The sequence below is a fragment of the Micrasema longulum genome, unplaced genomic scaffold (genome assembly GCF_059751315.1).
Source record: "Micrasema longulum isolate JH-2025_06_02 unplaced genomic scaffold, ASM5975131v1 h1tg001056l, whole genome shotgun sequence".
NCBI classification, from domain to species: domain Eukaryota; kingdom Metazoa; phylum Arthropoda; class Insecta; order Trichoptera; family Brachycentridae; genus Micrasema; species Micrasema longulum.
Genome location: NW_028278244.1, coordinates 303,504 through 319,346, shown reverse-complemented (window position 1 = coordinate 319,346; position 15,843 = coordinate 303,504). Strand labels below are relative to the sequence as shown.

The window sequence follows — 15,843 nt, the reverse complement described above, 5'->3', positions numbered from 1 at the left end:
TCAAGATGTGTGAGAAGGGGAACTAATATTTGTTATTTTTATTGTTAAAATAAAAATACTTATCCTAATGATTTTAAGATTCTACATATAAAATAGTGCAAGTGAATTTATCGTCGGTTATATCGGAGTTTTCCGTGGCATATATGGAAACAACAATATTTCTAATATCATCTTCAACATGGAAGACTTTACTCGCTTACTTTAAAATCTGTCTCTCGCAAATCTATTTATCACTTTAACATCGGTTTGACATATTGAGACATTATGATTATTTTTTAAATTATGTATATTTTTAGAAAAACAAAACATGAACTAAACAAAATGAGGTTTTTAATGTAATTCATATACTTAGCAGTTATTATTTAAAGTTGTTATTATTAAAAATACAATTTTTACGCCATATCAGAACAAAAATCACACAAGGTACTTAATAACACGATCAATGCACAGTTCCATAGAAATGAGGTTATACGACACTCAAGATACGGCACGAGGTCACTGCCGAGCGGGAATTTTAAAACTGTTTAGTAATTTTTTCGCCGGCTCTGATTAAAATCTTTTATAATATAAACAATACAATACTAGGAGTGATTCAGAGATGTCACTCATCAACAAATGTTATGGGAATATTTGGATACAAACTTTTTGGCCATCTACCGTGCACTTATCAAAGTATCAGCCAGTAAAGTCAAAAATGTCTAAAGACAGTCCCTGTTGGCTTTGGGTTAAATATTCTTATGTTGATAGTATGGCAAATTACCATCATCAACATTATTATCAACATAAGGATTTTTGAGAGAATTTTGAGGAAATATGTGAAATTTTAAAGCCTTATAGTATCACATTTAGTGTACAAAATTTCTTACTGGCTATGCAGATTTTAATAGTGATTTTTATTTTAAAATTCATAAATTTTGACTTAGGACAATGAAAAATTAATCACTCTTCAATTATTATGTTGCTTATAAAAAATCATGACACATGAAATTTTTTTGTAAATATTTGTATAAACGGACTTTGTAAGCCGCTAAAAATTATTTGTAATCTCTCACTACCATCAGGAATATTTCCTAAAAATTGGAAAGTAGCTCATGTTGTCGCAGTTCACAAATCAGGTGACCAATCATCAGTAAAAAAAACTAAAGGTCAATAAGTATGTTTTGCAAAAATATATGAATCCCTGATATACAAATTAATATTTAATCATTTCAAACCTCAACTTTGCCCCAAACAGCGTGGATTTGTTCCCAATAGGTATGTAAGTCATTTAATATAAGAAAACAAGTAGACGTCATCTACACAGACTTTCAAAAAGTGTTTGACAAAGTCAATCACAATATATTATTAGTAAAATTAAAAAGTATTGGTATATGTGGTATTCTACAGTGGTTAGAATCTTATCTTAAAAACAGAATTCAATGAGTGCTTATTAATGGCTACGTATCATCTTCTAAAGTTGCAAGCTCAGGCGTACCACAGGGTTATTTGATAATATATCGCAAAATTAAATTTGAATCCGATCATACACTATTGCAAAATGACTGGTGTAATCGAAACGACATGTTTTTAAAGGTTGATAAATGTTATGCAATGTTTACCAAAAATAGAACAACAAAAAATATATTTGTATTTTATAGATAATGTTTTATTGAAAAATGTGGAGACAACTCATCAATCTTCTATAAAACTGTATAACTCTCTAGTAAGACGTAAAATGGAATATGGATCAACCATTTGGAATCCATATTACAATAAATATATATGTACTCTTAAATCTATACAAAAAATATTCTAAGCCTTTTATCGCAGAAATACCAGTTGAGTCCACACTGAATAGTTACGAAAAGAGACTTCAACACTTTCACTTTAAAACGTTGTAAACTAGAAGAAGATTAAATGACTTGTTGTATTTAGATAAGATTGTTAATGGTAAAATGGAAAGTTCAAGCTGTTTGAGTAATAATAAAAATATGTTTGAGTAATATAGTGTTGTCGTCATAGCTCAAAGTTTTTGGTCTTTCGTTTTTTTAATATATCGTATACAATTATTGTTTTGCCCTTGTTTGTCTTTACCAAATAGTTTTATGTTATTTTTGTTCAGTTTCTTGCATTTATGTTTCTTCATGTAACTGTTGTAATTGGCTTAAGCCGTATATATATAATAAATAAATAAATACCTTAAGGAACCAAAAAACATTCTACATAGATTCGTTAAAGAATAATGTCCTTCAATCCAATATCAAGAATGTGCAGATTCAACAGCATTGGAAAAGTAGAGATCGACATTTTTGACACAGGATTGTTTAGGTTTAAGAAGTATGTACAAGATGCGTTTTCATATTGATATATTCATTTTTACAATACTTCAATTTTGATAACTCACATTGCTAATTTTATTTTGATACATATTTTATTATTGTTTTTATGTTTTGTATTAATGAATGAATTTTTTACAATAGTTTAATTTTAATAATTTATATTGCTCATTTTATTTAAATGTGGATTTAATTAATGTTTAAAAATGTATATAAGATGTTGTTGATAATTAATGCTTACAATAATTTAATTTTAATCACATAATATATATTGTTAATTTCATTTAAATATGTATTTTATTAGTGTTTACATTAATTGATGAAAAATAGGTAGTGTCTTTTTTTTATTTGAATATTTCTGTGTATTATATATTATTTTTCATTGTTTGTAAACCAAATAAATAAATTAATTTATTTCACATAAAAATTAAATATAAACCCAGAAAATGAATAGTCATGATCATCATCAAAATATGACTGTTGGTTTTGTGAAATTAAATAAATGAATAAAGATAACAAAACATGTTTACCGTAGATCGTCCTTATAGTACTGTTCATTTGGGAAAGGCTGCGACCAATAGGATTCTTTTTCCGATGAATATTGTTCATTGCTATCATCATCAGACTTATTATTCTAAAACAAACACAATTCATTACATTTTTACCTGAAATCCTTTAAAATACAATTAATTAGATTTTAATATGTAAGTTTGCAAAATATTTCAAACGACAACAGATAAACGGTGTATGTTGTAATGGTACATCAGAAGATGGGTGGTCATTATAAAGATAAGAGATATTTCCTGTCATTGACTGGTTTAAGTGATCACTTTAAACATCGTGTAAAATGCTTATCAACAATATTTTGAGTTTGTCCAAATTTTTGTAGACAAGGACTGGATTCAACTCCCTGGGGAGCTGTTTATATCAACATATTACAACAGAGATGAAGAACATTTAAGAAAAGGTAATATAGAAGTCTAGGCATCTACAGGCTTATGTTTGAACAAACATACTTCTTTAATTCTTCCATCTTTCCTCGCGTTATAATTTTATGTATTTTATTTATTAGTTTAAACACTCATTCTACATATTTTATCTATTAGTTTAAACAATAACTTTGTTATTGACCATAAACATATAGGCTTCATACTCGATGAATACTTCAGCTACTAAACTTTTTAATAATAAATTACTCACATATGCTGTGAGAACTGCGTACTAGTGCTATCATAGGCGCTCACGGGTATGTGAGCACCGCGGAAATGAGTTAACATGTGGACAAATTCAAAATACTGTTTAAAAGAGAGTTTATTTTTACAAAGCTCATATTACCAGATCATCGACGATATTTACTGTTTATAATTTAATAAATTATTGATAAGATACAAAACAATATATACACCAGAAGCTCTTTTTACACGGTGGATAGTTTTCACGCAGTACCGTGTAAAAAAGTATATTGAAAAAAGAACAATGAAAATTAAATTGTTTACTATTTACTATTTACTGTTTTTTTTTTTTTACATGTAATTATAATGGGGTGTCACCTTGAAGGTGTTTTGCCAGTCATATTAAATATTTAAAAAAATAAATAATAATATAAGCTTATGAAGGTGAGGGAAGGAAGACATCACAGACGAATTTGGTTGATTTTGATAAATTCCAATAAAAGTTTGAGGATAGGAAGTTAAGGAGAGCGAAGAAGGGTTTGCATGTCGGTAGAAAGGCGGGAGTGTTTGGATATTTCAGGAAGGAAGGGAGGAAGGGAATCCATCAATCATCGGGCAGAAGAGGAATATGCGGTTGAGTTCCTTCTCGCCCAAAGGGCACTCCCACATTAAAGAGTCTAATGCCTTTAGTCTTGCCGGGTGGGATCCCATACAACAATGCCCCAACCGCATTCGGCAAATGGTGGACGTTTCTTGTTTGCTGGGTATAAACCTATTTGAACCAACGACTCTTTGGTATATCTTGTTGAATTAGAGCATAGTTTACTATTTACTGTAGGTGATTTAATTTATTTTTCAAATAAAACACAGCAAAATACTTATGAAAAAATTGTAACAAAGATTATTCGCTGTCAATACCACATAAAAAGAGCAATGTAGGGAGTTCCAAAAATGAATAGTACAGTTATATTATCATTTGTAATGCATTGTTAACCCTTTCGGGCCTAAGGTGGGTATCTTGCAGTGGCGAGCCGTGATTTATTTTATTGGTAATCTATTAAAAATGTTCATTAATTTGTACTACATATAAGTACTTACATAACATGTAAGTAATGTAATTATAAATTACTACTTTTTCTGTGGTTCTGTGAAAATCAACTCAAACAACAATTATTACTAACCACGTGATATACGTAGCTTTAATCTACACTATTTTAATACAATACTAAACTTGTACAAAAGTTTATTAACAAATACCACAATGACATTCCGCAGATATTTCCATTATGATCTGTCATTGACAGTACTGTCAAGACTTGAGCACTGGCCGATTTCTTTTAAAATGAATAATGCCTAAAACGGCCACTGCAAACGCCACCTGTCCTATGTGATACATAATATGTCAACGGTATCCCATCAAAGAAAAATAGTCCTTCGGAAATAATGTTCGAAATACTAGTTTCCAAATAGAGAATCTTCTAAAAATATTTGTAATCTGCAAGTTTGTTTTAGTACTAAAAAAGCCGACTTGGGTTAAAGACGAAAAATACAGTGTACTTTTTTGTATGGAAGAATAAGCTGAGGTAATCGGCTAGTATCATCGTTCAGTAAGAATGGGCTGGACGCTGGCACTGGGCGCGCTTCATAGATATTTTTTTGTAGAAAGATATAAACGGTGATTTATAATAAATAACAATTACTTTTTTTTCCCCATAAACATGGTTACCATAATTTATTATTATTTAAAGTCAAATATAATGGTAAGCTGTGCATAATCGCTTACTTTGACGATTCGCCCCTGGTATCTTGGGCCCCTCAAGTAGCATATTTTTTTGTTAATCATCATATTGATTTCATTTTTTGCATAATCCTATTCCATAATGTCAAAAATGTATCAAAATTATTAAAATATTTTTCTTCAAATTCTTGTCTTTGTGCAAACCCCGTGCAAACAGCAAACATTACAATTCTTCGCTTTACAGTTCAATAATCTTTAATATATTTGGTCAGTTAGCACATGTACTTTTGCTATTTGGGTGCAAATTCCCAGTCATAACCACGAAAAACTGGATTTCGTGCTTTACATTTTACATGTATTCCCACTTCTAAATAACACTGCACTATCACACAGGGAGATTTTCGATCAGTGTTGTTCAACTTCTGGCACAGAGAGCAGTGTGATGCCATATATCACCCTCTTGCAAGTGTATTTTATGAAAAAAATGTATGAATTTCGCACAAAACTCTAAATATTATGAAACAGTTTTATAAACCCCACCATGACAATCAAAGTAATTTTATTTTTTAAAAGTTGTATTTATGGCGTTTTAGCTGGGGTATTTTTGGTACCCCCCTCAGGAACTCGAAGACAGGTTAAATTAATGTTCAATTTTTTTAAATTCAACTCTGAAATCACATAAAAAGAGGTTCTGGTGTATATTTAATTTCATTTGTAAAAAAATAGCAGCAGCTACTGTTCTTTATGACTAACCATTTCCAATTTATTTTTCCAGAATAAAATAATGGACTCCAAGTTTCGTAGCTGTTGTATACTTAATTGTGTTATGAGTGTGTCAGCTTCAAAGGAACATTGCAGTGATGGGAAAGCATATGAATTTTCATTAATCCGGTCACAAGATACAGTGAGCTCGTATCTAAAATGTGATTCGGTAATTAATATTACTACTAAAAAGGGAAGATAACATGCAGTAAACACCCACCATAATTTTTTGAGCATACTTGTTTTTACCATCACAATACAGTTTTGTGTATAAAATAGAACCAGAGCTCTAAACTAAACATTCGACTCGATGGCTCCTCTCGGATGAAGATCCTGACTAGAAAATCGAGAGGAGATAAGTCTGCCTTGTTGTGTAGTGGTTGATGTGTTCGCCTACTATTCTAGTGGTCCTGTGTTCGATTTCTGGCTGGGTGGACGTGAAATATTGATTTCAAAGAATTTTTAACTGCAGTATTTCATTGTTTCTGAACTGGCGCCTGAAGTGTAAGACTGATCACTTTACCTTAATTTTTTTACTTTTTTTATTCAGATAACAAAAAAAATAAATGAAGGTAAAGTGTATACATATAATAGATAGTCGAAATATGCCGCATTTGATTTACCAGTGCAGTGCCTTATGCACCACTGGGTACGGAAAGGGGGATGGTGAAGATTCTCCTCTGAAATTAATGGTGCATAGGGCACTGCATGTATATATATATATGCCAATCACAAAGTATCAGCAATCATTTGTATATTGGGAAAGTTTTGTCCTTTTTTTCCAAATTCAAAAATGAGCACCAAAAGTAAACAAAATAGTAAAGGTTATGCGTCATTTGAGAAAAAAAAATCTGCTCTATAAGATATTGTGTTTGCTTTTAGGTTACATGAATTATTTGATTTGATTACAAGCCTTCAAAATGGAATGTAAAATAGACGAAAGTGAGCATTTTCAACATCCCCTTTGAAATTTCTTCCTCCCTAATTTCGACCTCAAAGACATGCAGCGTTACGGACGACCAGATGACAGATTAAACCATATTATTCGTGAAGATCGCCTTCGAACCAACACAAAACTGGCTGAGCAGATGAATTGTAGTCACATGACTGTATACCGCTATCTGAAATCGTCCTACTGCCTTTGAAATGCAAAATCTATCAACGAGCTGTCCTTTCATTCATCACATCTTCACCATACACTGTGCAAATATCACGAGCAGCTTCGGCAGCTTTATTCCAACGATTGAACGCGACGAGGACAGAACAAGGTGTCGAAAATGTTCACTTTCGTCTACGTGACATTTCTTTTTTAAGACTTGTAATTACCGTATTGTGCGGACGATAAGACGCATCGGACCATAAGAAGCACCCCAATTTTCGGTTTAATTTTCGTAGTAAAAAAGAGTCCAAAAAAAAACAGTAAGTAAAATAATATGTGTGTCGTAAAAGCAAATACAATATCTAGTAGAGGAGAAAATTTTCTTTCAAATGATGTATAACCTTTACCATTTTGTTTTAATTTTGGTGCCCATTTTTAAATTGGGTAAAAAAACGGACACAGCTTATGTTAACACCTAATAAATTAAGGTGAGATTATTTGTCTTAAACCGCAGGCACCAGTCCAGTAACTATGAAATATTTCAGTAAAAAAACCTGAAAAAAATATTGCCGGGAATCTAACTCGGAAACTCAGACATGGTATGCATATGCACTAACCGGTACGCCATAAGATAGACCAATCTCCACTGGATTATGTTTTTCAGGATTTTTACGGAATTTTTACAAAACTGTTTCCATTATCCTTGCTCAAAAACAGGAAGTTGTCTTTTAATCGCACTGATGATACATAATAATAATCTAGTTCAAAAAGTTAATAAATTAGTTTTTTTTTGTGTATTTCACTAACCCTATGGTCCATGGACTTAAAATAAGCTTGAGCTCCGAATTTTCATTTTCTTCTCCCGTCAAACACATCATCATAGAATCAATCAGACCAATACTGGAGAATTTTTCGAGCCTATTATCAACATCTATTTTACTTGAGAAACCAGAAATTGTTAAAACACACTTCCTCTGCGAGGACTCCGATGTTCCAATTTCCAAAACAGTCTGACTAAGATTCAAGTCAATTGAATTGATGGAACCTGCAAAAAAAATATATTGAACTCAAAATATTTGCATATTTTACATTTTTATCATCAGAGATAATACAGATTTTTTTCAGCCAATTATATAAAACTAACAAACCATCACACCGTTTCAGAGTTTTACCATTTCAGTAGGTAGAGAGAGAGAGGATAGAATTCCACGCCACTCTGTCTTTGCATACAGATCTCACTTTCCTCTTCACATGCGTGTGCATGCAGATTAAAAATACAATGGGAAAAATAAGTTTTTGTTAATGGCAACAACGTTAGAGTGCGTTTTATGTTGGGCAAGTTCTTCAAATATTTTCTAGTAGGGTATTATCACTCTGGAGGAATATCGGATTTAGCATATTTTTCTAAATTTCTTTTAGTGTTTATAAAAGCTGTAATAATCAATAATTTCATTCATAAATTTCGTTAACAATATTCGATATCTCAAAAAGCCATATTTTTTGTTCGGTAATGAATTCGATCATATGAATCCACCAAATAGTACACCATGAACCATGCACTTATTTTAAATGTTGGTAATACCAAATAGAAATCGAAACGATGCGTCTGTGATTTTCCCCCTCTCTCGCCAACCTTTAAACTAATGGCTACTGTGAAATGGAGCGACATTTGAATCGTAAGGTGACTTTGATCAGCAGATATATTGTTCATATTTATCTCTATAACTTCTGACCATTAATAAACCTCTGGCAATTTTAACTGTTTTTTATATATGCTAATACAGAATACGCTTTAAATGCAATTGTTATATAACTTAATTTCAAGTAAGATTCCAAGAAATTTGGAGTGGAATCGTGAAACTGTTTCTTTTTTAAAATTTAGTGATAGACTAAAGTAGTAAATAATAGTACCGATTCTCTTGTGATTTTTTAAATTAATTCATTATCAAATTAATATATTTAATTTTTAAATTAAATTAACTGATTAAAAAAATCCATAATAATTGCCTTTTGTTGTTTGTGTAAGGAGTGTATAGTCGGGGTCTACGTTTAAGGTGCACGGAAAGAATGAAGAAATGTGTTGTGACGCTGTCCGGTTGAGTTTAGATACAAATTAGCCGGTCAGTATTCACAAATTTATTATATTCTTGAATATCCGGCGCCAATTCTTATCGAAACTCAACTGGGCAGCATGAAAGCACATTACCCCCATTCCTTCAGTGTGCTTTGAACGTAGACCCCATCTATAGATATGTTGTTGGTGACAATGACATATCTACAGTCATCCACATAGCCATATATCCTGGCAAGCTCATTCTAGAATTCAATTTCCTAGAAAACAGTCATAAGCTAGTATATAGTCAAGAGACCAACTTATTTCTTTATTTAAAATAAACCGTTACAAGTAATAGAGAGTTATTATTTCGTATCTTCAACTATATCTGCGGCCTCCGTGGTGTAGTGGTCAAGACGCTTGACTCACGCACAGTAGGTTCCGGGTTCGATTTCCGGTGGGAACACAAAAAAATAAATGTGATTTTTCTCAAGCCTGGGTGTTCTGTACTCGTAATTCACCACTGTAATTAGGCCTCCTGGACTGTTGTGGTGCAAAAAAAAAATGTTTAAAAAAACGAGAACATAACAGTTTGCATTGCTTCGTTCTTCTTCCTTTTCGAAGCGGGATCTGGGACGCACGGTTGTGGTCTCAACTTGAAACTAATACTATTTCTTCACTGGCGTATTGAAAAACTAGAATAAGGTGATTGTACTGACTATGTGTATTTGATTGATCACAAATTGACAATACTGCGTAAGGGGTATAACAAAAGCTTTTAAAATTTCCGTGTTTTGTTATTTTTGCGGTTTGATTGTAAATAAATATTAAATTTTTGCTTAATTAGATTGAAAAAAAATTATAGTTAATATGGGAAACTGAAGAAAGACACAAGTCTTAATAAACAGTTTTAGGAAAGGGGTGGGTGCTTTTTTTTAGTTTGCACCACAACAATTACAGCGGTGAATTACAGCATGGAACACCCAGACTTGAGAAAAATCACATTATCTTTTTGGTTCTCACCGGGAAATGAAACTGGAACCTTCCGTGCGTGGGTCAAATATCTTAGCCATTACACCACACAAGTCAGTTTCACTGTAATATGTCTGTTTTGGTGGACATGTAATTTGATTGTATGAAAAAAAATTCTTACCTAACCTTAAAAGTACAATAATGTCTATATGAAAAAGATTTTTCGGTATTAATATTAATAATACTCATGATTTTTAGCTATTATTTTGATCAAATAACCTGCACTTACTGGTATCAAAAATTAATTGTTCAAGTTTCTTACCTAACCACCTTTTAAGAGAGGATGTAGAATAATTTTCCTGTGCTGTTTCTTCATTTGTATCATTTAATTTATTATTACTAGAAGAGTTTTTATCGGATGAAAACTAAAAATATTAAATAAATTAGCAATCTTTAACAAAGGTTCTAATGAAACAATGCATTTTAATGAGGAATATATTTCACAAACCATATTGTAAATGCTTTTCAGTATTTCAATGCGAGATTCAGACACGGAATATTTAATAGGGCAATCTGTCCTGACAGAAAGTGATGTTGCACCGACAGCTGCAAAAGATACATAATTGAATTACCAGGTTTGATTCACAATTTGAAAATCACACATTAATTATGATTTTGTAATAAACAAGTATTGAAACTATTAATCATTTTATATTAAAAATTTACATACACTTGACATATTTAACAGAAAAAAGTGATGGTGGAACATCAGTAAAAGGATGTCTCTTTCCAGGTTTTACTTCTATGAGTTTCACATTGAAATTACTAGGTGCAGGAGTCTTCTTTAGTACAGTATAACATAGACTTGCGGAAGCAGAATATGTACAAATCTGAAAATATAAAAACATATGTTAAAATAAAAATGAAGATTTAAGAAAAATAAAAGAAAATATATATTAGCAAAATAATTTTTAAAAATTTAAAAAAATTAGATAGGTCTAAATTTGTTGCAACAAATTTTAATTTTAACAACTCCTTGGGGAGGAAATCCAGCTTGTCCACAAACATTTGGACATACTCAAAACATTGTTGAAGATTCTTATCTTAAAAGTGTATATTTTGTCCAAAAAATATAATAAGTTACCTGGTGTTGCAGAATATTATTATTTTTTGAAGTTGAAGCCATAGTTTGATTCATCTTAATTAACAATAAAGGTTTTAAGTTCCTTTCTTTGTAATTTATCTCGTTGGAGTCCTATAAAATAAAAATAATATATTAAGTATACATTGTTGTCAAAAAAAGTAGGAAACAGTACAAATTAGTACTATTTTGGTACAGATAATCTACTATTGTCGATAAAAATTAACTTATGGAATGAAAAGGACATAGAAATTATTATGCAAAATGTCTAACATCTTACAGTTGTGTTTATGAATATAAAGAAATAAGGCATATTATTATTTATTAATGAAAAGTTTTAGCCTGAATGTTCTAGTTTAATAAAGTTATTTCTCTCTTCATGGACTGGAACACATACTTATTTATTTGTTCATTAAACAGTACAAAATACATTTAACATAAAATAATTAACTTAATAATCACAGAATGTTAATATATTTCTTAGCATCATCATCATCACCCCTTATACGCACACAATCAATGGTACACAGGTCACTGCATTGGAACAAAAATGCAGGTAACAAAAAGGTAAAAATGATCAATCTCTCTCTTTAGATCTAGTCTAGGGACGGAGAAAAAATGTACACAGTTTCAGGATTACAAAAATCAGAAATAACAATTGATAGACAATTTCGATGTATGGAGTGTCATTCAGAAACGACTCCATGCAAACTTGCTCTGATTCACAAGGAAATCCACGCTGAGTGGGAGAAACATTGAAATGGAAAATCAACTTTTAAATCTATATTTAAGTATTTCAGTTATTTTGTATTTCATTATTTACTTTTTAATATTGAATATTTATGTTACTATCAAATTTAAAAATAGCAATTCCTGCAAAAAAACTGTGTTTGCAGTTTGGCGGCAATTTAAGTGTAGGTACATAAAATGGTGAATGTAAATACTAAAAAAAAATAATTAAACAAGTTCTGGAGCTCAGTATGACGTTGAAATTCATATGGAGTAGTTGTGTGTTTCAGTGGAAGAAAAAGGTGTTAGGAAAACAATGGATAAATTTCACTTTTCTGCAAATTTACAAAATATTTGAAGTACAACGATCGGGTGAGGTTTAGTTAAATTATCAAACCATTTTTATTTTCAATTTTACGAACATTCTCTTCAATATATAGCTCTAAACATAGGGTTTACGAAACCTGCACAATGTTCATAATTAACTATCACAACATACTTAAATCCACAAATTTGGAAAATCAAGTGACCGGTTTCGTCGCTTTCATAAGATCTTCGAGACTGGTATCTTTATTATAAAATTAAATTAATTTATCTTACTGAATTTGTATAAATTTACTTAAGTATTGCTCGTCTTTTATTTGTATAATAAATAACAATGAACTTCCACCAAAGAATTTGAAGTGATAAAAGTCTTTACTTGACAGAACTAAGGGACACAGAATTGGCTTGAGAGGAGGAAAGAGTGTTGCCTAGCGATAGGGGCTCCTAAAGGCATTTTGTGATGTCCACATGCTCCACTTAGGAGCAGATGTGGGAAAGAAAAAGAACTACCACCGAAAATTTTCACTAGCAGATTTGAAAAAAAATCACATCTTTATTTGGAACAACCTAATATAATATATTGAATTGTTAAGAGAAAAACAATCTTACCTCTTTTATTACTACTTCTGGATTTTCATGTGAATCATCATACAGAATTAAGTGGTTGCAACCTGATGTAGTCACTACTTCGTAACTAAAAAAAATGCATGTTACTTTTAAAAACATATACATACAGTTTTTAATAAATATATGCGTTCTTATAATTTACCTAAATTTTTCAATTTTGGGGGCCATTTCCTAATAGAAGCGAGTTGTAAATAATTCACTATTAGAAAATGAGAATCAAGTTTGGGTAGAGTTTGAACCTTGGATCTCTGATCCATGAGTCCGCGACACGAGCCACGAAACCACAACCCACATTACTTGGTTTTACAGGACCTTGAGTCACATATTTACATATTATGATTTAAGTCCTTAACTATTACTTCTTAAAGGGCAGGCAGCTATTAGTTGATATGCTTCTTATTTATTTGGTATATTTAAATATTATATCATCATCATTTCCTTTCTGCACCTAATGGTGCATAGGGCACTGCATTGGTACACCAATCGCAGTGTATCTTGAACATTTTTTGTTACATGAGGGTAAGATGATCAGTCTTACGCTTCAGGTGCCAGTCCAGGGACTATGGAATATTGTAATGTAAAAACACCTTTTCAAATAAATATTTCATGTCAATCGGGTCGGGAATAAAAGCAAAGACTAGAGAAAATTTCACTAAGCATAATACCTACGCCGAATTTTATCAATCTCTATAAGATTGCCTCTTCCATTTTGGTCAAGTCGAGTCTATGAAGCCTATCCTGTGCATTATTCCTTGGTAAGAAGTCGTTTGGAGTTTAGTTCCATTATTTGGTCGCCACATGAGACTCGATACTCTTTGATGGTGGAGAGAGTGCAGAAAAAATTTCTGCGCTATCTGTACCTTAAAGAGTGTGGATATTATCCTTGGCTCTTCCCAACTGACTTTTTACTGGGAATGCTAGGCTATCAGTCATTATGGAGGAGGAGGGACGTTCATTTGGGTGTTCACTTTTTCCAGGTGATCGGTGGTCGCATACATAACTCAGAAATTCTGATGGATGTAGGTCTGTTCGTACCTGATAACTATCTTCGACAAAGACAGCATCGATTGTTTTACCTACCGCGATGCAGAACCAACCTGCCAATGGTTATGCCGGTTGGTAGGGCAATCTTGCTACTTAATCGCATCGCCTCGGATGTCGACATATTTCACGACAGTGGGCCTTCCCTTAGGAAAGCACTTTCTAACATTTAATTTTTCTTTTTACATTTTGTTATATTATTTTAATAACATAATTATCTACTGTAATTTGTGATTTATTATTGTATTTAGAATGAATTGGGTCTTTTTCTGTAATGTTCTAAATATCTGAATAAATAAATGAAATGAAATAAATGAAAATTACTCTAAAATGGTAACAAATGTGCAGTTTTACATTTTGGCAAGAAAACCTCAAATTCGATGTTATCTGGACGGCACTCTATCAACTCCAGTTGAAGAACAAAAAGATTTTGGTGTATTGATTACAAAGGATTTGAAATGGTGTGATCACATCAAGCTAAGAGAGTAAGTATACTGATGTTCCTGATTACAAAAGCCTACTACTACCATCACGCCATTTCCCCGTAGGGGTAGGCAGAGAGAATGGACCGCCACACACGTCTATCCTGGCATACACTCCTAGCCTCTTCCACATTCATACATCTTGTCATACATGCCCTTCGGTTCTGTCTGCTTTTGACATGACCAGACTTAAGATTTTGGTTTATCTGATCATGCCACGTCTTCCTTGGTCGTCCTCGTCTAACGTTGCCGTTCATTTTTGCCATATATACTTGTTTTACCATTCTCTCGTCGTCCATTCGTTCAACGTGACCAAACCATCTCAGAGACCCTTTCTTAATCTTATCAATTATACTTGTCTCAGATTTACACTCTCGCCTGATTTCATCATTCGTAACCCTGTCATACATTGATTTCCCACACATTCGTCTAAGAGATCGCATTTCAACCGCGTTCACTCGGCTTTCATCCTTCCTCTGCCAGTTCCATGTTTCACTTCCATACATAAGTGTTGGGACTAAAACTCCGTTGTGCACTGCCAGTTTAGCTTCGATTGACATATTTTTATTAGAAATTACTGTGCTTAGTGCTCCGTTCATTTTGTTGCCCGCATTCACTCTTCTTTCAACATCTTTTTCTACTCTTCCATCTCTTGAAAACATGCTTCCCAGGTACACAAATTCTTCTACTTGCTCGAGACATTCGTTGTTTACATTTATTATGCAGTCAGTAACCTCACTATCCCTTTCAAATACCATCACTTTTGACTTACTTTCGTTCATCGCCAATTCGCTCTCCAGGCATACATCATACATTCTAGAGACTATTTGCTGCAAATCAGCCTTGCTGCTTGCTAACAGAACTGCATCGTCAGCATACAACAAGCAGCTTACTGAAAAATTTTCCATTTTTGCTCCAATACCCATACATTATATCTCTTTCATACAGTTGTCCATGTATAGATTAAACAACCATGGTGACATTACACATCCCTGTTTCACGCCTTTTGAGATCGCAAACCAAGATGTAAATCCCCCATTAACTCTTATACACGCTGAACTCTCCTCATAGAGAGACGATACTGCACGTATAAGTTTATTGTTTACTACATACTTTTCCAACACGCCCCACAATTTCATTCTATCTACTTTATCATACGCTTTTTGCAAATCGACAAATGCGCAGAACAGTTTTTGACTTTTTGCCAAAAACTTCTCCGTTAGCATTCGCAGCGCAAAAATTTGATCCGTGCATCCACGTCCACTCATAAAGGCTCCTTGCACGTCCCACACTTTGTCTTTCCTTCCTTGTATTAACTTATGATCCTATATAAGACCTTTAATTGAATACTCTTTCCAAGTATGGCGTCCATATTTTAGAAAGGACAT

General features: G+C 32.3%; 1 protein-coding gene across 1 annotated transcript in view; it reads right to left on the bottom strand.

The window, feature by feature from the left end:
* The window catches only part of Vps13B (vacuolar protein sorting 13B), a 153,276-nt gene that overhangs the window by 46,526 nt on the left and 90,907 nt on the right, over window positions 1-15,843 (bottom strand). Inside the window, exons 40-47 of the mRNA XM_088233101.1 lie at window positions 12,915-12,999; window positions 11,256-11,366; window positions 10,842-11,001; window positions 10,620-10,717; window positions 10,434-10,536; window positions 7,894-8,131; window positions 5,979-6,141; window positions 2,846-2,949 (exon numbers count right to left, since the gene is read on the bottom strand). Of these exons, the coding sequence (XP_088089227.1) occupies window positions 2,846-2,949; window positions 5,979-6,141; window positions 7,894-8,131; window positions 10,434-10,536; window positions 10,620-10,717; window positions 10,842-11,001; window positions 11,256-11,366; window positions 12,915-12,999 (1,062 nt within the window). The remainder of the gene's footprint in view (window positions 1-2,845; window positions 2,950-5,978; window positions 6,142-7,893; window positions 8,132-10,433; window positions 10,537-10,619; window positions 10,718-10,841; window positions 11,002-11,255; window positions 11,367-12,914; window positions 13,000-15,843) is intronic.